Source organism: Dama dama, chromosome 17 (assembly GCF_033118175.1).
Source record: "Dama dama isolate Ldn47 chromosome 17, ASM3311817v1, whole genome shotgun sequence".
Taxonomy (NCBI): domain Eukaryota; kingdom Metazoa; phylum Chordata; class Mammalia; order Artiodactyla; family Cervidae; genus Dama; species Dama dama.
The window spans coordinates 32,915,187-32,941,127 of NC_083697.1; the positions used below are offsets into that span (position 1 = coordinate 32,915,187).

A 25,941-nucleotide genomic window follows, 5' to 3' on the forward strand; every position below is an offset into this window, starting at 1 on the left:
TTTCCTTTGAAAAGTCTTTCTGGCTTAGCAAAGTATATAATGCATTACTGTATTAATATACATATGATTTTACTAAAAGTATATATTTTATGTCTTGATAGGTGCAAGATCTTAATTCATCTACATTTTCTTCACTCCATTAAGAAATAAATTAAGCTCCAGATGTTATATTACTAAAAAGGCAGCTTTTAAGTCATGAAATATCAAAATGTACCATTACTTTCTCACTGGCATATTTTCCTGTTCTTCACTAGAGGTTTGTCCCTGTGAAATCAATCACTCCAGCTCCTGGCACATACAGTGAATCTCGAACTGCTTTCAAGCCCTTGAAGAAAACATTGGGATTGAAAAATACCTCATTTGGTCAAAGTGCTGCTCGATTCACACAAGACTCTCAGACAGAGAAAATGCCAGGTTGGAAATTAATTCATATGCATCCACTCTAACTTTATGTAACTTAATATTGTTAACAAGATGGATGCACCAGAAAGTACAGTTTTTTTTGTTCTGTGGGTTGTGTTGTTAATTTAAGTCAATATTTTTTTTTTTAAGCATTGACTATACACTGAACTCAGATAAAAATAATGTGTAATTTTAGTAAGATTTTAATTTAACTTATCACATATCTTAGCTGTAATTTTCTGTTGCTTTCCTTTTTTCAATAAAGTTCCTAATTTTCTCTTGGTAGATGAACATATATAACATATTAACTTTGTGGTCACTGCCAGTAATGTAACTTATGATATTCAGTTTTGTTAGAATTTTATTTTGGGGGATGTCCAATCATATGTTCTACTATTCTCAGTGGGTATTCTTTTGTATATATTATTATATATAATATGTTATATATTTATATATATAGAAATGTACTAGATTACAGTGGATAATCTTTATATATCTAAGAGTATACACAAAAATAACCATAGAGCTTCCCAGGGGGCTCAGTGGGTAAAGAATTCACCTTCAGTGCAGGAGACGTGGGTTTGATCCCTGGGTTGGGAAGATCCCCTGGAGGAAGGCCTGGCAACCAACTCCAGTCTTCTTGCCTGGAGAATCCCGCGGACAGGGGAGCCTGGTGGGCTACAGTCCATGGGGTCGCAGAGAGTTGGAAACAAGTCACGGAGCACACACACACTAACATATAGGTTGTCTGTTGCTGCCTGACAAACTTAGTGGCTTAAAATATTTTTTCTATCATATCTCATTAGTTTGTGGGGTTTCTAGAAGGCAGAGTTCAGATGAGACTGTCATTCAGAGAGAGTGCATAGCTCCAGCATTGCTGCCCCAGGGTAGTTGATCTTTTGACATAGGAGCTCAGGGCTCCGTGAGACCTGGTACGGTGCTGGAAGACTTCTTATGACTGACCGTCAGAAAATCCCAGGACGTCATTTCTGCTACATTCTATTAGTCAGTCAAATGACCCAGGGTAGCCCATATTGAACAGAAGGACATGAAACTTTATCTCTCAATGACATGGATAGCAAAGAATCGGTAACCATTTCTAAAATTTTATAAAAATGGAATCATACATTATTAGAATTTTGTGTATCATTGTTCACTTGGCATGATGTTTTTGAGTTCATTCATGTTGTTGCATTTATTTTTGTTTTTATTATGGAGTAGTATTCCATTTTTTGGGTGTAGCACATTTTGTTTATCTGCTCACCAGCTGATGGACATTTGGTTTGTTTTCACTTCTCTTGGAGAAATAATTAGAAGTAGAATTTCTGGGTCATATGCTAAGTATAAATTTAACTTTGTAAGAAGTTGACAAATTGTTTTTCAAAGTAGCAAAGCACTTTGCATTCCTGTCAGCAGTATATGAGAAGTCTTTCTAAAAAAATTGCCTAAAGTTACTCAGTTTATAAGAAAGACGTATATAAACAACAGAATACTGCTCAGCCATAAGAAGAGTGAAATTTTGCCACTTGCAGCAATATAGATCGACTTTGAGGATATTATGCTAAATGAAATGTCAGAGAAGAAAAGTACAGTATGATATCATTTATATGTGAAACCTGAAAAATACAACAAACTAAATACATAAACTGAATAAAACAAAAAAGAAGCAGACTCACAGATAAAGAGAACAAACTAGTGTTTCCCAGTGAGGAGAGGGCAGAGGGCAGGAGTACAGAGGCAGGGATGAATAAAAGGGTGTGTGAGAAATCAGGTGTGTGAAAGTTTTGAAAACTGTAAAGCACTATAGAATTTAAAGACTCATTCAATAAATGCAATACAATAAAATAAATAGTAAAGTTACTAAGTTTAAAAGAATTAAAAGGTTGCTTATTATTATACATTATATTCTTCATAATTCTAGGTCCAGGGTTTTATAATATTCAAAACAATACGTTCATCGACAACTTTAACCATACCTCCTGGAAGAAACCAAAGAAAAGTGCATTTGGTTCTTCTGTTCCTCGGACTCTATTCCTGGTTCAGAAAGAAGTTTTTACTACTCCTGGGCCTGCTGATTATAAGGTAATATGTGAATAACAAAATAATATTATTTATATCTCATGCAAAGAATTTAGAGTTTACAAAATTACCTGTGGTATATGTACCTCATTATTATAAGCCATACTGTTATTGTTAAAATTATTTACGTGTGGTCAATTATGGCATTGAAAACAGAAATTAATTTGGTTCAAGCCATGCTTATAATTTCTTTTTAAAAAATAGATCTTATTTGGGAATTCCCTGGTGGTTAGGTCACCATGCTTTCACAGCTGAAAGTGTGCAGGTGCAAGTTCAGTCCCTGGTAGGGAAATTGTGATCTCACAAGCCATGTGGTATGGTTAAAAAAAAGGTCTTATTATTTACCTCTTTGAAGATCTCATATACTTTTGGCATTTGGAATTTTCCCGGACCAGAAATCGAACCCATGCCCACTGCACTGGCAGGTGAATTGTTATCTACTGTACCTGCAGTGAAGTCCTCACTTCAGTTCGGTTCAGTCGCTCAGTCGTGTCCGACTCTTTGCAACCCCATAGACTGCAGCACACCAGGCCTCCCTGTCCATCACCAACTCCTGGAGTATACTCAAACTCATGTCCATTGAGTTGGTGATGCCACCCAACCATCTCATCCTCTGTCATCCCCTTCTCCTCCCGCCTTCAGTCTTTCCCAGCAGCAAGGTCTTTTCCAATGAGTCAGTTCTTCGCATCAGGTGGCCAAAGTATTGGAGTTTCAGCTTCAGTAACAGTCCTTCTAATGAACACTCAGGACTGATTTCCTTTAGGATGGACTGACTGAATCTCTTTTCAGTCCAAGAAACTCACAAGAGTCTTCTCCAACACCACAGTTCAAAAGCATCAGTTCTTCAGCACTCAGCTTTCTTTATAGGCCAACTCTTACATCCATACATAACTACTGGAAAAACCATAGCCTTGACTAGATGGACCTTTTTGGCAAAGTAATGTCTCTGCTTTTTAATATGCTGTCTACATTGGTCATACCTTTTCTTCCAAGGAGTAAATGTCTTTTAATTTCGTGGCTGCAGTCACTATCTGCAGTGATTTTGGAGCCCAAAAAATAAAGTCTGTCACTGTTTCCACTGTTTCCTCATTCATTTGCCATGAAGTGATGGGACCAGATGCCATGATCTTAGTTTTCTGAATCTTGGGTTTTAAGCCAACTTTTTCTATCTCCTCTTTCACTTTCAACAAGAGGCTCTTTAGTTCTTCTTCACTTTGTCATAAGGGTAGTGTCATCTGCATATCGGAGGTTATTGACATTTCTCTCGGCAATCTTGATTCCAGCTTGTGCTTCATCCAGCTCAAAATTTCGCATGATATACTCTGTATATAAGTTAAATAAGCAGGGTGACGATATACAGCCTTGATGTACTCCTTTTCCTATTTGGAACCAGTCTGTTGTTCCATGTCCAGTTCTAACTGTTGCTTCTTGACCTGCGTACAGATTTCTCAAGAGGCAGGTCAGGTGGTCTGGTATTCCCATCTCTTTCAGAATTTTCCACAGTTTATTGTGATCCACACAGTCAAAGGCTTTGGCATAGTCAATAAAGCAGAAGTAGATGCTTTTCTGGAACTCTCTTGCTTTTTTGATGATCCAGCGGATCTTGGCAATTTGATCTCTGGTTCCTCTGCCTTTTCTAAATCCAGCTTGAACATCTGGAAGTTCACGGTTCATGTACAGTTGAAGCCTGGCTTGGAGAATTTTGAGCAATACTTTGCCAGCATGTGGGATGAGTACCATTGTGCGGTAGTTTGATCATTCTTTGACATTGTCTTTCTTTGGGATTGGAATGAAAACTGAACTTTTCCAGTCCTGTGGCCACTGCTGAATTTTCCATGTTTGCTGGCATATTGAGTACAGTGTGTTCACAGCGTCATCTTTTAGGATTTGAAATAGCTCAACTGGAATTCCATCACCTCCACTAGCTTTGTTCGTAGTGATGCTTTGTAAGCCCCACTTGGCTTCACATTCCAGGAAGTCTGGCTCTAGGTGAGTTATCAAACCATCGTGATTATCTTGGTTGTGAAGATCTGTTTTGTATAGTTCTTCTGTGTGTTCTTGCCACCTCTTTTTAATATCTTCTGCTTCTGTTAGGTCCATACCATTTCTGTCCTTTATTGAGCTCATCTTTGCATGAAATATTCCCTCGGTATCTCTAATTTTCTTGAAGAGATTTCTAGTCTTTCCCATTCTATTGTTTTCCTCTACTTCTTTGCATTGATCACTGAGGAAGGCTTTCTTATCTCTCCTGGCTATTCTGTGGAACTCTGCATTCAAATGGGAATATCTTTCCTTTTCTCCTTTGCTTTTTGCTTCTCTTTTCACAGCTATTTGTAAGGCCTCCTCAGACAGCCATTTTACTTTTTTGCATTTCTTTTCCTTGGGGATGGTCTTGATCCCCATCTCCTGTACAATATCAGGAACCTCTGTCCATAGTTCTTCAGGCATTCTGTCTATCAGATCTAATCCCTTGAATCTATTTCTCACTTCCACTGTATAAAGGCATTTGATTTATATCATACCTGAATGGTCTATTGGTTTTCCCTAGTTTCTTCAATTTAAGTCTGAATTTGGCAATAAGGAGTTCATGATCTGAGCCACAGTCAGCTCCCAGTCTTGTTTTTCCTGACTGTATGGAGCTTCTTCATCTTTGACTGCAAAGAATATAATCAATCTCATTTTGGTAATGTCCATGTGTAGAGTCTTCTCTTGTGTTGTTGGAAGAGGGTGTTTGCTGTGACTAGTGCGTTCTCTTGGCAACACTCTATTAGCCTTTGCCCTGCTTCATTCTGTACTCCAAGGCCAAATTTGCCTGTTACTCCAGGTATTTCTAGACTTCCTACTTTTGCATTCCAGTCCCCTATCACTAAGAGGACATCTTTTTTGGGTGTTAATTATAGAAGATCTTGAAGGTCTTCATAGAACTGTTCAACTTCAGCTTCTCCAGCATTACTGGTCGGGGTATAGACTTGGATACTATGGTATTGAAGGGAAGTCCTAGACTTTCTTTAAATAGGTCATCTTTAAATTCTCTCTGCAGTTTTATAAAATTTTTGTATAGATGTCTTACACATTTTTATTATGTTTATTCCTCAGTTTTAGATGTTTTTTTAAATGCTATTAAAGTACTGCCTTTTAAACATTTTCATTGTTTAGCTTTCTGTCATTGGTGTCAGGGCTTCCTGGTGGCTCAGATGGTAAAAAATCTGCCTGTAACGTGGGAGGCCCTGGTTAGAATCCTGGGTGGCAAGATCCGCTGGAGAAGGAAATGGCAGTACACTCCAGTATTCTTGCCTGGAGAATTCCATGGACAGAGGAGCCTGGTATACTACAGTCCATGGGGTCACAAAGAGTCAGACACAGCTGAGCAACTAACAGTTTCCCTTTTTGGTATAAAGAAACGTAATAGTCTTTATTGAAAAATTGCTTTACCAATGGTCCATACTTCTTGCTAGATTAAATTATTAATTCTACTCATTTATTACTAGTTAGAAAAATTTTCTCGTTTTTTTTTTCTCTGTTAGTTTCATCTTTTATATATATTTTGTGCCTTATTGAACTTGTACATCCCAGAACAATGCTCACGAATGGTCATAGCATTTTAAAAAACCCTGAGCCCAACAAGGTAAAACTCACAGAATATGGCATTCAATTAAAAAAAAGTACTAGGTATGTAAAGGAGTAGGAAAATACAACCTAGAATAAGGAAAAAATTCAATAGAGAAGAGACCCAGAAATTACACAGATGACAAAATTAGTAGATAAGTACATTAAACAATCATTATAAGTATATTCTTGAGCCAATCTTTGCATGAAATGTTCCCTTGGTATCTCTAATTTTCTTGATGAGATCTCTAATCTTTCCCATTCTATTGTTTTCCTCCGTTTCTTTGCACTGATCACTGAGGAAGTCTTTCTTATCTCTCCTTTCTATTCTTTGGAACTCTGCGTTCAAATGGGTGTATGTTTCCTTTTCTCCTTTGCTTTCACTTCTCTTCCTTCCTCAGCTATTTATAAGGCCTCCTCAGACAGCCGTTTTACATTTTTGCATTTCTTTTTCTTGGGGATGGTCTTGATCACTGCTTGCTGTACAATGTCACAAACTTTGTGGTGATGGATGGTAACTTGACATTGTGATGCCCATTTGCAATATGTACAAGTATCAAACCATTATGTTGTACACCTGAAGCTAATATAATGTTGGATGTCAACTCTACCTCAATAAAAAAGAAGACCTTTTCATATATATGAAACCTTAAATACTTATCCACAAAAGTGTAAGAAATGTTAAAGAAAGTCCTCCAGGCAGAAAAAATGTTACCCAATAAAATCTGGATCTTTATGAAGTATTGCAGAGTATAAAAGATACTCGTATGGATAAATATAAAAGTTTTGTTTGATCTCCTATTTTATTGAAAGCAAAAATTTTTCATTTTTTGATTTGCTGACAGTTTACCTCTGTAGAAAGAAGTGGAAGCCAATAGAGGAACTCTTATTCTGACCTTGATTTTGATTAAATAGAGGAGAACTCATTTATGAAATAGAAGGGAAGAATAATTTTATAAATAGTGATCATGTTATTTAAAAGTTAAGAATTGTCAAAGAGATTCTGGACATTGTTAGACATGTACAAGAAATACATAAAATCCCTGTTTCAATACGATCAGCAGAAAACAAAAAATGTTCCTAAGGTAAGAGATCATACAAATAAAATTAGCCTAACAGGTTGACAGAAAACCACTCTTATGAGTAAAATTCTGACAATGCAGTTTGCTGTATGTTAAACTTTTAAAAAATTAATTATTTTAGATATAATCACTCTTTTTTAGACTTCCTGCCCATTTAGATCAACACAGAGCATTGAGTACAGTTTCCTGTGCTATATAGTATGTTTTCATTAGTTACCTATTTTATACATAATAGTGTATGTATGTGTATATATGTATATGTGTGTATGTGTATATATATACACACATACGCACAGGTGAAGAATCCACCTGCCAATGCCAATGCAGGAGACAGGGGTTTGATCCCTGGGTTAGGAAGATCCCCTGGAGAAGGAAATGGCAACCTACTCCAGTATTTGTGCCTGGAAAATCCCATAGACAGAAGAGCCTGGTGGGCTTGTAGAAGAGTCGAATGTGACTTAGTGACTAGACAACAACAACAGTGTATAAATATTGACTCTAACCTCCCAACTCATCGCCTCTCCCCTCTTCCCTTGGTGTCCATAGTTTGTTTTCTAAGTCTGTGTCTGCATTTCTTCTTTGGGAATAAGTTCACCTGTACCATTTTTCTAGATTTTACATATGAGTGATGTTATATGATATTTTTCTCTTTCTTCATTCAGAGTTCAGATTTAAAAAGATATCTTAAAGCATGTATATATAATTATTCATTTTTCTCATCACTGCAGAAGTTGAGAAAGCTTAAAAGAATGTATATATGGGAAAGTTAAAGTAGCTAAAAATTCAGGTAGAAAATATGGAAAGAGTAGATATGTGGATATTCTGTACATGGTATATAAACAGTAGTTAAACTTTGGGGAAGTTTGAACATAGTTGTCAGATCATAAAAGGGCATGTACAGAACTTTGGAACTATGTCTGTCCTATAGTACACACTCAGGAAGTAATAATTGAATAAATGAATACAACAGTGAAGCACAGAAATATGATCTAGGAAGCTTAAAGAGAAGAACAACTTATTGTAAAAATTGATAAAGAAAATGAAAATGGAGACTTCCCTGGTGGTCCAATGGCTAAGATTCTGTGCTCCCAGAATTCTGTGGGGTAGGGTAGATGATATAGGGATAGCAGAGCCCCTGAATTACTGAACCAGATTGGATTCTCCTATCAATAGGAGCAAATGATTTTCAACACAGAAAGTATGGAACACACATAGTTGGAAATTGAATGTTAAATACTTAGTGTATAATATAGGGACTTTAAGTGGTATTATCTTCTAATAGAAAGACTTTGCATTTTTCTCTGCAAAACAGATGAAGAGCCTGCTGGAGTCAGTGGAGATCTCAATGGAGATCACCTTAATCTAATCATGGTTTGTGTTACTTACAGTTTTTCCAGGGCTTAGTTTACCTCCTGTGTTCATTGTATAAAGTATGGTCCTCTGGGGATTTCAACTGTGAGCCGGATGTGTTTGAGCACTCCCACCCCCATGTTCTGAAATCTAATATTTAATAACTCCTCGTTTCAGAGTTTTAGCTTAGATTTTTAGCTTTATCCTGCTTCTAATCCCCTTGCTAACATCTTAAGGGGAAAACAAATCATGTGTTTTGAGGCACTTCAAATCCAGTTTTGTCATGTGGCCCAACAAGACCATAATAAACTTATTTTCCGGCTCCTTAATAGCAGCCCTCTGCCAGATCTAAACCCAGATTCTTTCTGTCCTGTTATTAGCAATTATCCCAGGAGAAAAAAAGCACCTGCAGATTGATAGATAACCTTTCAGAGATTCTGTCCTCTTCAGAATCTTAACCCTCTTGTCTGTGCTGACAACTCTTCACAGCCCTGTGAAGACTTAAAAATATATATTTTATCAGGGTTTATAACAAATACATCATATTTAGAACAAATAAAAATTCAGTTCTGTTTTGTTATATTTTATATGGATTAATTTGGTAAAAATACAAAATTGTAGTGTTCTGCAAACTACATTCCCTCTAAAGCCAAAGTCATCCAATGAGTTATACATTCTTTGAGCTTGCTAATTTCTACTTTAAACAGTAAAAAATTGCAAAATGCTTTTGAACTTATTTCATAATTTCTAATACCACATACATGATAATAATACATTATTATGAAAGTGGATTGTTTTTCAGTTTCAATAAATTTAAAAATCACATGAAATAATAATGCTGGCTCAGATGCTGTTTGAAGGGTTTCACATCTCTACAAGATGTAAAGTGTGATTTTTCTGTTTTTGAAAGTGACAGAAACTACCTATTTATTTCTGAGTGACTATGCAGGAATAAAACATGAAGGAAAGACTAGAGAAGCACCAGCTTCAGCATAGTGAAGCATATAGTTCCAAAGATACAGTGAGAGGTGGATTTTTCAGTAGATCAATGTTCCTGAAAAAATGAGCAGAGACAGAAATATCTAACTATTGTACTAGGTGTTAAATTCTGAAGTGTTAAATACAAATATAAAATTCTGAAATAAAAATAGTGAAGTGTATAAAAACAGGAAAATAAATCCTCATCCTTTTTGTATATAAAAAGAATGTTACTGTTGGTTATATGCTTTAAATTATTAGATGAATATGAATGACTGAATTGTGTAATAAATTAGGAGTATAATGTAATGAGCATTAATTAATTGCTAATTAAAATTTTAGATTATCACTTTCCTCTAGCCTATTAATTTGCATCTTCAATGCATATAAGGAATTATATTTAAGAAAGTGTGGATCATTTTACTAGAAAATTTATTAATCCAGGATTGTCACATAATCAATTTAAATAGTTAATATATTTCTAGTTCATGTATTAATAATCAGGTAGTAACAAATAATACTATATAATTGACCAAATATCTTATATACTATTGATATTACAGCCTGCTAGTTATGAATCAGGACAAGAACTGGTTCTGAATTTAACTTTAGAGTGTAGCTAATAAAGTCAAAGAGTTAGTTGCTCAGTCATGTCCAACTCTTTGTGACCCCATGGACTGTATAGCCCACCAAGCTCCTCTGTCTGTGGGATTCTCCAGGCAAGAATGTTGGAGTGGGTTGCCATTCCCTTCTCCGGGGGATCTTCCTGACCACTCCAGTATTCTTGCCTAGAGAATTCCATGGACAGAGGAGTCTGGTGGGCTACAGTCCATGGGGTTGCAAAGGGTCAGACATGACTGAGCAGCTAACACTTCCACTTTGTTAGCCATACTCTAATGTTAAATTCAGAACCAGTTCTTATCCTGATTCATAATTAGCTGGCTGTAATTTGCCCCTAAATATGTTTAAATAATGTATGCAGAGCCATATTACTTTCCGAGTTCATATAATCAACCCTTTTCCCATTTGAATATTTCATTGTTAAAATCTTTTACTATATTCCATTTAAAATGTTTAAAAAATAAATGTCTGTATTTAATTATAGCCATATTTTTTAAAAAATTATTTTTTAAATTTAAATTTATTTACTTTTTAATTGAAGGTAATTGCTTTACAGAATTTTGTTCTATATGCTTATTGCAGAGTTATTTATCATGCCCCTTGTATTGAGAAAAATAAGCGATATATACCTCTTCTTTCAACATGTTTTTTATTTCTGGCCTTCACAGGTTCCTGAAATTTGTGATGAACTACCCAACTTGACTAACCGATATGCTGCTTTCTTGTCAAGAACAGAAAGAACTACTAAAGTATCAGATGTGGTAAGAACGCTTTTCTAACCAAATGTGTTTGTAATTTAGGAATCGTGAGGAGACTGTGTAACATAAACATCATATTAGGACCTGAGAGTGGTACCTGGTGGCCCGCTATGACATCTTCAGCCAGTGTGAAACTTCCATATTTTTAAAGTTCAATGAAATTCTTGAAGTTAATCAGAAGTCTAACATTGCTCCATGAGAAAATATTGTATGCAGTATTTCCTTTAAGATCAGAGATAATCCATTCTTAGGACAAATAGGAAAATTCGACTTGTATGTGAAGTGGAAGATTTACTTTAAGTTCAAATCAATTTACTTATAAGTGCAAATATTTACCCTTTTCAGTTTGAATCTCTCTTGAAATTTAAGACTCTTGAGCAACATTTTTTATCCCTGTTAATCTGTGTTTTAAACTATGTTGATGTGAACTTTGCTACCTGAATTTCCCTTTTTTTAAAATAAATAGCTAATACTGAATAAATTGAAATAAGGAAAGCATGTGAAATTTAAAACTATATACTTAACTAATTCTTTCAAATTAAATTTATTAAAAGATCAAAGTGAAATTTAAAGTTAAAAAGTTAGAATTGTATGTACAGATATTGTTAAAATAAATTTTTATAGAAATTAGACTATCACAGGATGTTATTAGTGACAAGAGCAAAATAGGACCATTAACCAGGTTTTAAAGTATAGCCAGTCAACCAGAGAAGTAGCATTGCTTGCTGAACTAAAATTCTACTGGGTACATAATTCCAAGAGTTCATTGACAGTGTTTTCGGATGGTGAAGTAACTTACAAGTGTAGGAAGAACTCTTTTAAATGAAGTACAAATGCAAGCCTAGTTAAATACAGCTGTGAATGTTTAGGAATTTATAGAAATAAAATTAATTTGGTGAGATTCATTCATGAATGGACTTATTTTTTTTCTAAGACATTAGTTGACTGAATCTGAGAGATGGAGTCAAAATTAGCATTAGGTCTAGCAGTGTCTTGACATTTAAGAGATTCTCTAAATTGTTTTAGCACATTATTTCTTCATCTTGAGGAATTTTAGGGTTGTGCTGTGATTCTCAAGTGAGTTATTGTTATACATATCTTTGGATCCATTGTGAAGTGTGTCATGAGTAATTTATTATTAATATCAAGCCTTTTAGGGCTTTCCTGGTAGCTTAGTTGGTAAAGAATCAGCCTGCAAAAAACTCTGCAGGAAACCAGTGTTTGACCCCTGAGTTGGTAAGATCCCCTGGAGAAGGAAATGGTAACCCACCCCAGTATTCTTGCCTGGGAAATCACATGGACACAGGATCCTACAGTCCATGGGGTTGCAAGAGTCAGACATGACTTAGCAACGAAGCCTCTATAAAGTTTTTTTGTTTTTTTTTTTAATATATATATTTTTTTATTAGTTGGAGGCCAATCACTTCACAACATTTCAGTGGGTTTTGTCATACATTGATATGAATCAGCCATGGATTTACACGTATTCCCCATCCCGATCCCCGCTCCCACCTCCCTCTCCACCCGATTCCTCTGGGTCTTCCCAGTGCACCAGGCCGGAGCACTTGTCTCATGCATCCCACCTGGGCTGGTGATCTGTTTCACCATAGATAGTATACATGCTGTTCTTTTGAAATATCCCACCCTCACCTTCTCCCGCAAAGTTCAAAAGTCCGTTCTGTATTTCTGTGTCTCTTTTTCTGTTTTGCATATAGGGTTATCGTTATCACCTTTCTAAATTCCATATATATGTGTTAGTATGCTGTAATGTTCTTTATCTTTCTGGCTTACTTCACTCTGTATAAGGGGCTCCAGCTTCATCCATCTCATTAGGACTGGTTCAAATGAATTCTTTTTAATGGCTGAGTAATATTCCATGGTGTATATGTACCACAGCTTCCTTATCCATTTGTCTGCTGATGGGCATCTAGGTTGCTTCCATGTCCTGGCTACTATAAACAGTGCTGCGATGAACATTGGGGTGCACGTGTCTCTTTCAGATCTGGTTTCCTCAGTGTGTATGCCCAGAAGTGGGATTGCTGGGTCATATGGCAGTTCTATTTCCAGTTTTTTAAGAAATCTCCACACTGTTTTCCATAGCGGCTGTACTAGTTTGCATTCCCACCAACAGTGTAAGAGGGTTCCCTTTTCTCCACACCCTCTCCAGCATTTATTGCTTGTAGACTTTTGGATAGCAGCCATCCTGACTGGCGTGTAATGGGACCTCATTGTGGTTTTGATTTGCATTTCTCTAATAATGAGTGATGTTGAGCATCTTTTCATGTGTTTGTTAGCCATCTGTATGTCTTCTTTGGAGAAATGTCTGTTTATTTCTTTGGCCCATTTTTTGATTGGGTCATTTATTTTTCTGGAATTGAGCTGCAGGAGTTGCTTGTATATTTTTGAGATTAATCCTTTGTCTGTTTCTTCATTTGCTATTATTTTCTCCCAATCTGAGGGCTGTCTTTTCACCTTACTTATAGTTTCCTTTGTAGTGCAAAAGCTTTTAAGTTTCATTAGGTCCCATTTGTTTAGCTTTGCTTTTATTTCCAATATTCTGGGAGGTGGGTCATAGAGGATCTTGCTGTGATTTATGTCGGAGAGTGTTTCGCCTATGTTCTCCTCTAGGAGTTTTATAGTTTCTGGCTTACATTTAGATCTTTAATCCATTTTGAGTTTATTTTTGTGTATGGTGTTAGAAAGTGTTCTAGTTTCATTCTTTTACAAGTGGTTGACCAGTTTTCCCAGCACCACTTGTTAAAGAGGTTAGAAATGAATGAAAATGAAAACACAACAACCCAAAACCTATGGGACACTGTAAAAGCAGTGCCAAGGGGAAGGTTCATAGCATTACAGGCTTACATCAAGAAACAAGAAAAAAACCAAATAAATAACCTAACCCTACACCTAAAGCAATTAGAGAAGGAAGAAATGAAGAACCCCAGGGTTAGCAGAAGGAAAGAAATCTTAAAAATCAGGGCAGAAATAAATGCAAAAGAAACTAAAGAGACCATAGCAAAAATCAACAAAGCTAAAAGCTGGTTTTTTGAAAAAATAAACAAAATTGACAAACCATTAGCAAGACTCATTAAGAAACAAAGAGAGAAGAACCAAATTAACAAAATTAGAAATGAAAATGGAGAGATCACAACAGACAACACTGAAATACAAAAGATCATAAGAGACTACTACCAGCAGCTCTATGCCAATAAAACGGACAACTTGGATGAAATGGACAAATTCTTAGAAAAGTATAACTTTCCAAAACTGAACCAGGAAGAAATAGAAGATCTTAACAGACCCATCACAAGCAAGGAAATCGAAACTGTAATAAAAAATCTTCCAGCAAACAAAAGCCCAGGACCAGATGGCTTCACAGCTGAATTCTACCAAAAATTTAGAGAAGAGCTAACATCTGTCTTACTCAAACTCTTCCAGAAAATTGCAGATGAAGGTAAGCTTCCAAACTCATTCTATGAGGCCACCATCACCCTAATTCCAAAACCAGACAAAGATGCCACAAAAAAAGAAAACTACAGGCCAATATCACTGATGAACATAGATGCAAAAGTCCTTAACAAAATTCTAGCAAACAGAATCCAACAACATATTAAAAAAATCATACACCATGACCAAGTGGGCTTTATCCCAGGAATGCAAGGATTCTTTAATATCCGCAAATCAATCAATGTAATACACCACATTAACAAATTGAAAGATAAAAACCATATGATTATCTCAATAGATGCAGAGAAAGCCTTTGACAAAATTCAACACTCATTTATGATTAAAACTCTCCAAAAAGCAGGAATAGAAGGAACATACCTCAACATAATAAAAGCTATATATGACAAACCCACAGCGAGCATCACCCTCAATGGTGAAAAATTGAAAGCATTTCCCCTGAAATCAGGAACAAGACAAGGGTGCCCACTCTCACCACTACTATTCAACATAGTGTTGGAAGTTCTGGCCACAGCAATCAGAGCAGAAAAAGAAGTAAAAGGAATCCAGATAGGAAAAGAAGAAGTGAAACTCTCACTGTTTGCAGATGACATGATCCTCTACATAGAAAACCCTAAAGACTCTACCAGAAAATTACTAGAGCTGATCAATGAATATAGTAAAGTTGCAGGATATAAAATTAACACACAGAAATCTCTATAAAGTTTTTAAGCTTTGGAATATTCAGAATGAATTCAGAGTTATTTCTATTGTAGTATTACAGCTATTGGGAAAAACCAATGCAGATTTCTGAAGGTAATGCATGGGAATGTATATGTAAATGTTACACCTTATGTTTGTAGTGAAAAAAAGATGATCGAGAGATCTGTTCTAGAGAAAGATGAGTTGCCTGCCAGTTGTTTTTACCTAACTTATGCTTGCTTCTTTTACCTTTTATCTCTCACTGCATTTGAAAACTCATTTTTATTTAAAAAATAATTTGTGTTGAGATATAGTTGATTTATAGTGTTGTTAGCTTCAGGTGTGTACAGCAATGTGACTCTGTTATACATACATCCATTCTTTTTTGAGATTCATTTCCCATATAGGCTACTACAGAGTATGGAGTCGGGTTCCTTGTGCTATGCACTAGATTCTTATTAGTTATCTATTTTACATATAGTAGTGAGTATGTGTCAGTCTCAATCTTCCAATTTATCCCTCCCCCTCTTATCCCTAGTAACCATAAGTTTATTTTCTACATCTATAACTCTATTTCTTATTTGTAGATAAGTTCATTTTTAGCCTTTTTTGAAGATCCACGTATCAGCAATATCATATAATATTTGTCTTTCTCTCTTTGACTTACTTCACTCAGTATGACAATCTCTATGTCCATCCATGTTGCTGCAAATGACAATATTTCATTTTTTATTGGCTGAGTAATATTCCACTTTATATATATGTACCACATCCTCCTTATCTGTTCCTCTGTTGATGGACATTTAGGTTGCTTACATTTCCTGGCTATTGTAAATAGTACTGCAGTGAACAGTGGGGTGCATGTATGCTTTTGAATTATGTTTTTCCTTGGATATATGCCCAGGAATGGAATTGCCAGATTATACGGTAGCTTTATTTTTAGTTTTCTGCGGAACCTCCGTGCTGTTCTTCATGGTGAATTTACATTGTTACCAGTAATGTAGGAGGGTTCCCTTTGGATTTTGAATCCTTTCTACAAATGAGAATACCTTTCAAACATGTGGATATATAATATGTATCTAATGAAAAATTCAGATTATTGATTTCAATATATCAATATTGATCTCAAACTTATATTGATAAAATAATGGGATTAATTTTAAAATTTTCTTATCAAAATATTAGAACATTTACCTCCTATATATTTACATTTTATATATATGGATGTACTACAGTCTTGAAGGAATGCATATAGTTTAATTTTCAATATATTACATAAGAGATTTACATAAAGGTACTTAAAAACCCAGACTTCTGGTTTCATATGAAAGAACATATATGTATGTACACATATATGTCTGTATCTCCCTTCTTTTTACAAGGTCCCAATGAAATAACTTTTAAAAAAAAACTACAATATAAGCATTAGTTGAATATAAAAAGACAAAGATATTAAAAATATGATAAATTGAAGCTAGACACAAGCCAAACATCTGTTTATTAGGCATTCCAGGAGCAGAATGCTAGGATGGTAGGAAGTATTTGATGTAAAAAACAGTAAGTTATCTTGAAGGGAATAAAGACATGTCTTCAATTAGAAGAGCTCAACAAAATACCACAGACAGATTTTCAAAGACATTTATTTTTTTCTCATTCTCTTGCATTTTCAGAAGACTAGAAATAAAATACCCTTGAAGCTTCCCCAGAGGGAAGTAACTGGGTCACCTACAATGGGATGAGAAACATACTGTTATCAACACTTTCTCATCAGCATTAGAGACTTTTCAGAGCAGGGAATGATGGAATAATATTTTCTAAAATTTCTAAGAGGAGATAATTTTGGACATATTGACAGAATTCTGTCTCTACCCAAAGTTTCAATTAAATGAAACAAGAAAATAATTTTCTGACATGCAAGAGCTTGGAAAGCTTAGTAACTCCACATCCCCATACGTGAAGATGGTCCAGAAAAATTAAAAAAAAAAAAAAAAGGGAACAAGAGAAGGGTGACATAAACATTGAGAACATAAATTGAGAATTTCTGGATGAAGTAGAGAAAAGTGGAAAAAACTAATAAAGAAGACATTTTTAGTTCATGCTTGGGACATTCTTCAAAAGTCAGGGGTTTGGTGACCACAGAATTTCATTTACTTCTCTGTTTGGCTGAACTATTTGGTTTGATAGGAAATTATATTGATTGATTTGAAATCAATCTGTATACATTGCAGAGGACTTAATTATAGTATAACAAAAAAAATATTAGAAACCTTAATATCATTAATAAAGTAATAGATCAAGAAGTGTAAAGTAGGAGACAGAATATGTTGGGTCTTTTATTTCATAGTGCAGAGCTAACAGATGTTATCAAAAATTGAGAAACTACAGTATTAAGCCCTTCCTTATATTTAATTTGTAATGGTAAAATCCGAAGAAAAAAAATCACACCTCAAACTAGTAGTAGTAATTGTGTTACTCAACTACTACTCAAATTAGTAGTAATTGTGTTTTTTATTTATTATGTGAATTATTTCTTGGAATGGAACCAGGGAGAGGTTGAGGATAATTTTACCATTTATTTTGGACTCTTGTATTGATTTGATTTTTATTCATGATGTGAAGGTATTTTAAAATAAAAGTAAGAATAATACTCATGATTTTATGATGAGTATGCATTTGGAATGGTATTATGACATACTGGTACCTGTACTGACTCATTTCTCTGCAAACAACCAAAATTCTAGATAAAATAGAAACAAAACATATTCATGAATGCTCCCAAGAATTAGAAAGAGAGGGAGTACACAAGCTAAATTAAGGAAGGACCCAGAGTGGCCAGTAGAGCCCTGAAGCCAACTCTCACCCTGAGGGTGTTTGCCAGGCTAGATGACCTTGAGGTTTTATTTGTACAGCCTCAGAGACCTCCAGAGAAAGAAAGAAACCTAGGCAGGTTAAGAGTAAAATGCAAATAAGTCTACCTTTCTTACATACCAAAGAATTTAAAGGAAGTTGGCTGGTGTTGAACTTTTGGTATAGAATGTGTGTTAGGGGAATCAGCCCTGAAATCCTGTTACATTTCACCTTCACTTAATGAGGTGAATTGTTAACACAAAATAGCTGTTACAGATATTAATGAAATAAATTTTATTAATAAAAATAAGAACTAGTGCTTATAATGTGCTTGTTCTATTCCAGAGACCATTTCAAACATAAAGCATGGTACTCATTTGAATATTATAATTATGGCCATCTTTTAAAATGAGGAAACTGAGTTTAAAGTTTTTTAAGTGGCCAAGTGGTAATTTCAAACTGAGGCAGTCTATCAATAGAATCCACTCTCTTAGGGATCTTTTTCTGCTCCTTTCCTCTAACTTGAAGAATTAAGCTTAACTAGAATAAATATGACAATACAATAGATGATTTTTGTGATTTAAGACCAAAGAGATATAACTGTGAAGATCTCAGACATTATTATAAAGGATAGAACTTTTTTTTGAAATGCAAAAGAAAGAAAAGGTTATGTTTATTAGAAACTGATGGAGGATTCAGCGTTATGAAACAATAGTGGAGTTAGTAGCTTTCCTTTAGTTACCGAGGCCAAAAATTAACTAAGGAATATTTATGTAGTGGAAAAATCATTGGAAGAATTTGATGTACTTTCTTAGATTGAGTCATGTCTCAGGGGCATCATTTGGTTAGTGGCAACCTACTATAAAAAAATCACAAAATTATAGCATTTTATAAAAATTAACAAATGAAACACATTAAAATTGCATGCTGAACAGTTGTGCTACCACTTTTATCACTTGACAAATGGTTTTATAATACAGTTGAGACTGAAGGACATTTTAAAAGTAAATTTCAATTTATGTTTATTCCTATGTTAAATTTATGTTCATTTGATTTGTTAAATATTTTGAATATCATCCCTGAATAAAGTTTAACAGCAAGTGCTTTGGCATCAGGGAAATGCTTTTCTAGTCTCTACATCTATTTTTTCAAGTGTTAAATAGTGATGATAAATTAAGTAGGCATAACCTGATGGAGTCATAGTAAGAACTAAGTGTCTTACTGCATACAACACTTATTTCATTGTGTTATCCATAGCAAGCTATAAGTAAGTTAGCTATAAAAATTGTGGATGGCAGGGTTATGGCTCAAAGCTAAGTAAATACCATTTCAAAGCCTGTGCTCTCTTTTCATCTTTTTATAATATGAATGAGGAGAATATATTAAAATATGGTAATATCTTTTGCTTTTTATATTTCCTTGTGACATTCACCTTCCACAACCAGAGGCACCCTCTATCTTGCATGGTATTGCTGTGTCAGGAATGCAAAGCAGCAGAAAGAAGAAATGTTCAGTTTTTTACTTTGGAAGCATTTCTCGAAGCTCATTTCAGAGACAATAGTTGTGGGGGCCATGGCTTTATTTGTTGTTGTTCAATTGTTAAGTCATCTCCGACTCTTTGTGACTGCATGGACTGTAGCATGACAAGCTCCTCTGTCCTCCACTATCTCCCAGAGTTTGCTCAAATTCATGTCCATTGAGTCGGTGATGCTATCCAACCATCTCATCCTCTGTTACTCCCTTCTCCTCCTGCCTTCCATCTTTCCCAGCATCAGGGTCTTTTCCAATGAGGTGACTCTTCGCATCAGGTGGCCAAAGTATTGGAGCTTCAGCATCAGTCCTTCTAGTGAATATTCAGAGTTGGTTTCCTTTAGGATTGACTGCTTTGATCTCTGCCGTCCAAGGGACTCTTGATAGTCTGCAGCATTGCAATTCGAAAGTGTCAGTTTTTCAGCTTTATGATAGAGCATTAAAAATAATGAAAAATATTTTCTAATTTTCAACTTTCTTTAAATATTCTCGAGCTAGAGTTGACTAAGAGGTCCAACTTCTATATAAATTAGCAATTTATGGATAAAAAACTCAAAATCTTAGCATATAATAAAAATCTTTCATTATTCACCAACAAGTTTGCAGGTTTGCTAGAGCGGCTTACTTCAGGCTGCAGATTTGCTGGGGAGATGCTGCTTCCCTGATGCCATTTCACTGGGGTGGCTCTTAAGAGCAGTGGGAGGGGGCTAGCTGGAGTATGTTCTTTTCATAATGATGGCAGAACTAGAAGAGTTTTACTGTAGCAAAGAGAAGAGGAACATTCAGGATAAGGGCATTTTCCTGCTACACTGACAGAAAGCCCATCCTAGACTGGAAGACTAGAAACAGCAAAAGGAGTTGAGATTTGAGTCTGAGGCTAGTTTCTTTCTGTCCCACATTATGGGTGAACTCTGGTGAGACTGGGAGTTGGGTAGTGGTGATGGAATACATGGAGACTCAGGTTAACTTGAAGACTCCAAGAAATTGAAGTATGAATCCCACTTCATATCTGAGAGCCTGGAAGGGTGTCTCCTTTCCTTATATTGGGTGGGTAGCTGCTGCAGACAGAAATGTTATAATGGTGTATTTAAGCAAAGAAGATCTATATCAGTCAGGATCTAGTCAGGAGACAGAGCCACAGTAGTTATTTTGAGGTAGGGTAGTACATGGAATTGTGGATAATGGAGAAGTCAAAAAATCAAAGAGGGAACACTAAAGTATCGTGGAACTAGTGACAAACAACGCCACCATCCTTAGACATTGGGGAGCAACGGGAATTGATTGGAATAATCAAAACTTGAAATCTTGGAGAGACCTTTTAAGGTGATTTAAGTTTGTGAAGAGGATGCACAGCTCAGCTGATGCTAGCGGCTCAGGAGCTCCAAAGTAAGAACCCTTGGGTCTGGGGCACAGACCTTTGTGATCCTGGAGATGGTAAAAATATGTTAGAAATGGGTTTCAGCTGAAATCCATAAGAATCAAAGTTATTCTGACTAAAAACTGTATTCTGTTACTTTTAATCTTTCTTTTCTTACAGTATCTCACTAAACAGGTATAGAAAGTTCTTAGAGTTTTACATAGTTTTTAATGTTTATTTTATTGGCTGCTAGTTTGTTTGTTGGTATCTTATCATTCACTGAACCATTGGTGGAGAAGAGCTCCTTAAAAAAGTGACTTTTCTTACCGTAGGCCCATCAGTGCAAGTAAAGGCTTTTAGGAAAACGATTTCTGACATACTGAAGAGTGAGTCAGGCACAGTGCACTTACATACTTTCTTTTCTTCCATTACATTTTAAAGTCTCTATAAGTTTTTCATATAATTGTCTAACCTCATTAGTTCAGAAAGTGGCCTTGTTATGCTAAAGAAAGAACAAGTGCTGCTGGATGCCATATTCCTCAAAGCACAGGATGGTGAAGGAAACTGCTAAGCAAGATACCGTGTGATAAATCAGCTTCTAGTAGCCTGCTTCTTGATTGCATACCGTTGCCTGTACACAGGTTGTGAGAAGGATGCAATTCTGCAGTTTTATATTAGTTATTTTAATTGTCACACATAAATGTCAGAGGCAGATAATAACTTTATGAAGAAATGATTTTATTTTTTCTCTTTGATAAAAAATTTTGCACATTACTGTGTTTTGAGGATAAAATCTGTCTTTAAAGATAACATGTTCATTTAAAGCGATCAACAGCAAAATGACTCATATTTTATATAACTTCTGAGACTTAAGCTGTTTGTGGTATTCATCCCAATCTGATTCCTACATTTTATATCAACCATTCATTGTTTTATAGCTTATGTGAGAATTGAGGGTAAGGATTGGGGGCAGGAGGAGAAGGGGACGACAGAGGATGAGATGGCTGGATGGCATCACCGACTCAATGGACATGAGTTTGAGTAAACTCTGGGAGTTGGTGATGGACAGGGAGGCGTGGCGTGCTGCGATTCATGGGGTTGCAAAGAGTTGGACACGACTGAGTGACTGAACTGAACTGAACTGGTGTTAAAACTGATATGGAAATGACTTACCAAGACCTTAACTCCATCATTTAAGTCTTTGATGCCAACATGACTATATATGCAATCCTACGCTTGGTAGAGTGATGGCATTAATACCATTGAAATCTCTGTATAGTAAATGCACAACTAATGAAACACAACATTTAGAAATTGACTTCAATGCCTAGTTATCTTAGGATGCACATATTCATGAGTTATAAACCATTTCAGTATGTTTAAGTGTTTAAGAATTCATCTTTTTTCAAAGTTATCTTCATTGATGAAAAAAGCTATAGCCTGCAATGCTGGATTTATTTATAGAAATCTGATTTCACTGACGTGGCTAGCATAGTCATCTTTTGACCAATTCAGAGTATTAAACTTTTGAGAATGTGATCATCATTATAGTCAAAAGTATGTATTTCTGTTTGGATTTCTAGGGGTAAGCAATAATTCCATTCTATTTTTTTTTTAATAAATACCTAAGAGAAAAGGCATTTTTCCATCACATAAATTTAAAACATAGGTATAAATATTGTATTCATATCATCACCACAAGCATTTAGGGAACAAATATAGAAAAGTCTTAATAGGTTCATATAAGTTTAAATGATATTAATGGAAAAATAGAAAAATAGGGGAAAGGAAAAAGGACAGAGATGTGCAAGGGAGTATAAAGAAGAGATAATGGGAAGAAGTACTCACATTGTAAAGTTTGAAAGGGTACAGAGTAACAAAAGAAAAAGCGAAAGCAGAAGCATGTTGGAAAACTTGCAACTAGATTCAGTTGCTACTATGGGAGTGTGAGCAAGCTGTGGGAGTTGGTGGACATAGGAACCTGGCCTGCTGCAGTCCATGGGGTCGCAGAGTCAGACACGACTGAGCAACTGAACTGATGGGAAGGAACTGCTGCTTCTGCAATGACAAAGCAGATCCAATGGAAGAAATTCCTTCTTCTGCCAGCCTTGTAAAGACCCTGTAGCACCTCCTGTTGGCCAAGTCTAACAAGGAATCCCATCTGACAAAGCACAAATAGAGTTTGCAGATTTCTAGGTTTGGAGCTGGGACAACAGATTAAAATCTGGTACATTTCACCACTTTGACTGCTTAGCATCTTAATTGATCTTTCCACTCATTTGGAGTTACATAGACTGTTCCAAACAACTCTGTTTCTGCCCCAAACAGTACAACTGTCTTCTGTATAGCATGTTTTCTCCTTGCGCAGAATGAGAAGGCTCAAGTTTCCAACAGTGACTGTCTTCATCTCCGGCAAATTTAGTCATAGACCATCAAAACTTTTTGTTATCTAAATACTTTAATAAGTTGTTAAGTTGAAGTTGTTCACTATTACATGGTAAATCACGTATTGTTAATTTCAATGAAATTTTTAGAAAATAAGGAGAAGGCAAAGAAGGAAAATGAAACTAGTTAATGTGCACACATACACACACACACAAGGAAATTTATATGAATAGCTGCCACAATCTTTGTTCTTTTTTTAAAACAAATACTTTAATGGACCAAAAAAAAAAAAAAAAACCAAAAAACAACAAACACAACTATTTACAGTCAATGAAAAGAAGTGTTGATTGGTATTGCTTAGGTATTTGAAGCCTGTAGCAAAAACATACTGTTAAATTTTAAAATGTCTTGACATTGTATTTGGAAATTTTGATTCACCTGACCCAACCATGAAAAATGTCCTTAATCAATCTATGAAACATATTTTCTTTCCAGATCATTAAGAAGTGTTCATTGACAGGCTTATGCACTATAGAACTGTTCTTTGGACACTAAAATAAAAGTAGTAATTCAGAAAATGGAATATTTGTTTCCTGTACCATAAACTTTTGCTGAATACACTTTAGGAAACTAGAGACAGCAAAAGAGAGAGCAGAATGAGGACAGGTGTGTGTTGTTCAGCTATCACTCACACTAACAATAAATCAATCCCTTTGAGACCTTAATGGTAACATATAGCTGAAGTATATCAGCTGGGAAAGAAACCAATCCCTTCTATGGTTATTTTATGACAAAACACTCTTAACTGAAGTCCAGTTTGTTAACTGAAGTTTGTTTGTTGAACACAATCCTCATTCTTATCTGGTCTGAGGCTGTGGATGATATTTCTGACTTCTTTTTTCTATCACTCTCTCCATGTTTCTTTGGCTCTCAGCTGTTCAGGGTTCACCGTCTGCTGAATGACCAAACCTTCCCTTTTGAATCTTCAGTGAGCCTTCCTTTTTTTTGTTTGATGTAATTTCCCATCAATTCTTAATATTGGAGATAGAAGTATTAAGAGGAATCCCAGAGAATACGCTAACTGAATTCTTCCTGCCTTCCCTGTGTTGCAGCAACTCAGATTCTATTGTTCATTGTGACAATTCACCCCAGTCAGTAGAGTGACCTCTACTTTTTTTCAGTGGCCCCAAGTGCTAGTTGATGATCTTAAATTTCAATTCTGTAGAACCAGAGTCGTGACTCTAGGTGGAAGCATTCCTCCCTCAGGAATCAGGATTTTAAATGAGTAGAGTTCAAAATTATGGAGACAAGTGGCAAAAATTTTGTGAGCTGTCAGGTGAGATAATGAGAAGAAATATTTGATACACATTGCATATTCTGCACCGTGTATGCTTAAAGAGGTCCTCTCAAGGTCTTATCTCTCAATTGGCATCATTATTGTTTTCAGCTGGTCCTCTTGTTTGTTAGCTGCTTTTAAGTGGAGAGTTTGTTAGACCTAGTGAATTCTGTGAGCAAAAGCCCACATTTCTTTTGCTGAAAGAGTTTCTTGATCAGAAATAATGTTGTCTAAAATATCCTAACAGTAAATAAGCCCATTCTGTAAGTCCAAGGAAGGCAGCGTTGGCAAAAGAATTATTGGCAGGAGGACAAATGAGGTCTTGTAAGGAGCTTTTTTTTTTTTTTTTTTTTAAAGGTTTTGGAGTCAGGTTATGCTGGGTTCTTAAAAAGAGAGTAAGTGTGCTTATTCCCCCAATTCTGTCAAAAAGTTTGCTTATTTTTTGTATGATCGAGTTGTTCTTTCTTAAATGTTTGTATGAATTTACAGTTGAAACTTTCTGGACCTGGTATTTTATTTGGGGGAAGGTTTTTATGAAAAGATTCATGTCCCTTATCATTGTTTCTTATGCTTTGGCACTGGGGCCTTGTTGACCCTGAATAGACCGGCTTCTCTAGCTTTAGGCAGTTAATAGAGAAAGCAAGTAACGGGCAAGCATGCTGTTTCTATGCAAACTAGCCAATCCAGGGCTCATGAGCTAACCTCCTCTGGGCCTCACACACTTGTAACTGTTTCTGCTCTAATCACCCTAGGGCCTGGTACCAGAGAACTAAAGACGGTACCCTATGCTCCAGAGTCTGCTGAAATTTTTCAAACTAGCCAGTCCTAAGCTTGCATAGTCTGCCTTACCAGTTCCTTCTTGTGGAAACCTCAGTGAAGGCTCTCACCCACGTTTTCCCTTCATTTCTTCTTTCCCTGTGTGACCTCCATGGGCAACGTGCTCCTCCTCCTGAGATATGTGAGTATAACAAACTCTTTTTCAATAATGATAAATAATAATAAAACCACCTCAGTAGATATTGGGCCATTTACATACTTTTTCTAGTTTTATTAATTCAACTTTTAGAGAAATATATCCATTTATTTCAAATTATCAAGTTTATTTTCTTGAAAAAGTGGTTGCTATATTTCCTTTTTTTGTTTATAAGCTCTACAGTGATGGTGCCCTTTCCTCACCCCCTGAATTTGGTACTTTGCGTTTTCCTTCCTTCCTTCTTGCTTTCTGTAATCAGTCTTACTAGGCATTTTAGCAATAATAACAAACAAAAAAAAAACTTTTTTAAGGAAAACCTTTTGGCTTTGTTGATTTTTTCTGTGTTTATTTTCTGTTTCATTGATTATTTTATAATTTCTTTGTTTGTCTATTGAGTTTGATTTGTTGTTCTTTTTCTAGTTTCTTGAAATGGAAGCTAAATCAATGATTTTCGGCTTCTTTTTGATTATATGTATTTTTAAGGCAATAAA

The 25,941-nt window shown here is 35.5% G+C and overlaps 1 protein-coding gene across 1 annotated transcript in view; it reads left to right on the plus strand.

Annotated features, from left to right (window-relative positions):
- The window catches only part of STPG2 (sperm tail PG-rich repeat containing 2), a 355,392-nt gene that overhangs the window by 128,668 nt on the left and 200,783 nt on the right, over positions 1-25,941 (plus strand). The window contains exons 8-10 of the mRNA XM_061164741.1: positions 255-414; positions 2,324-2,484; positions 10,787-10,879. Coding sequence (XP_061020724.1) covers positions 255-414; positions 2,324-2,484; positions 10,787-10,879 — 414 coding nt within the window. The remainder of the gene's footprint in view (positions 1-254; positions 415-2,323; positions 2,485-10,786; positions 10,880-25,941) is intronic.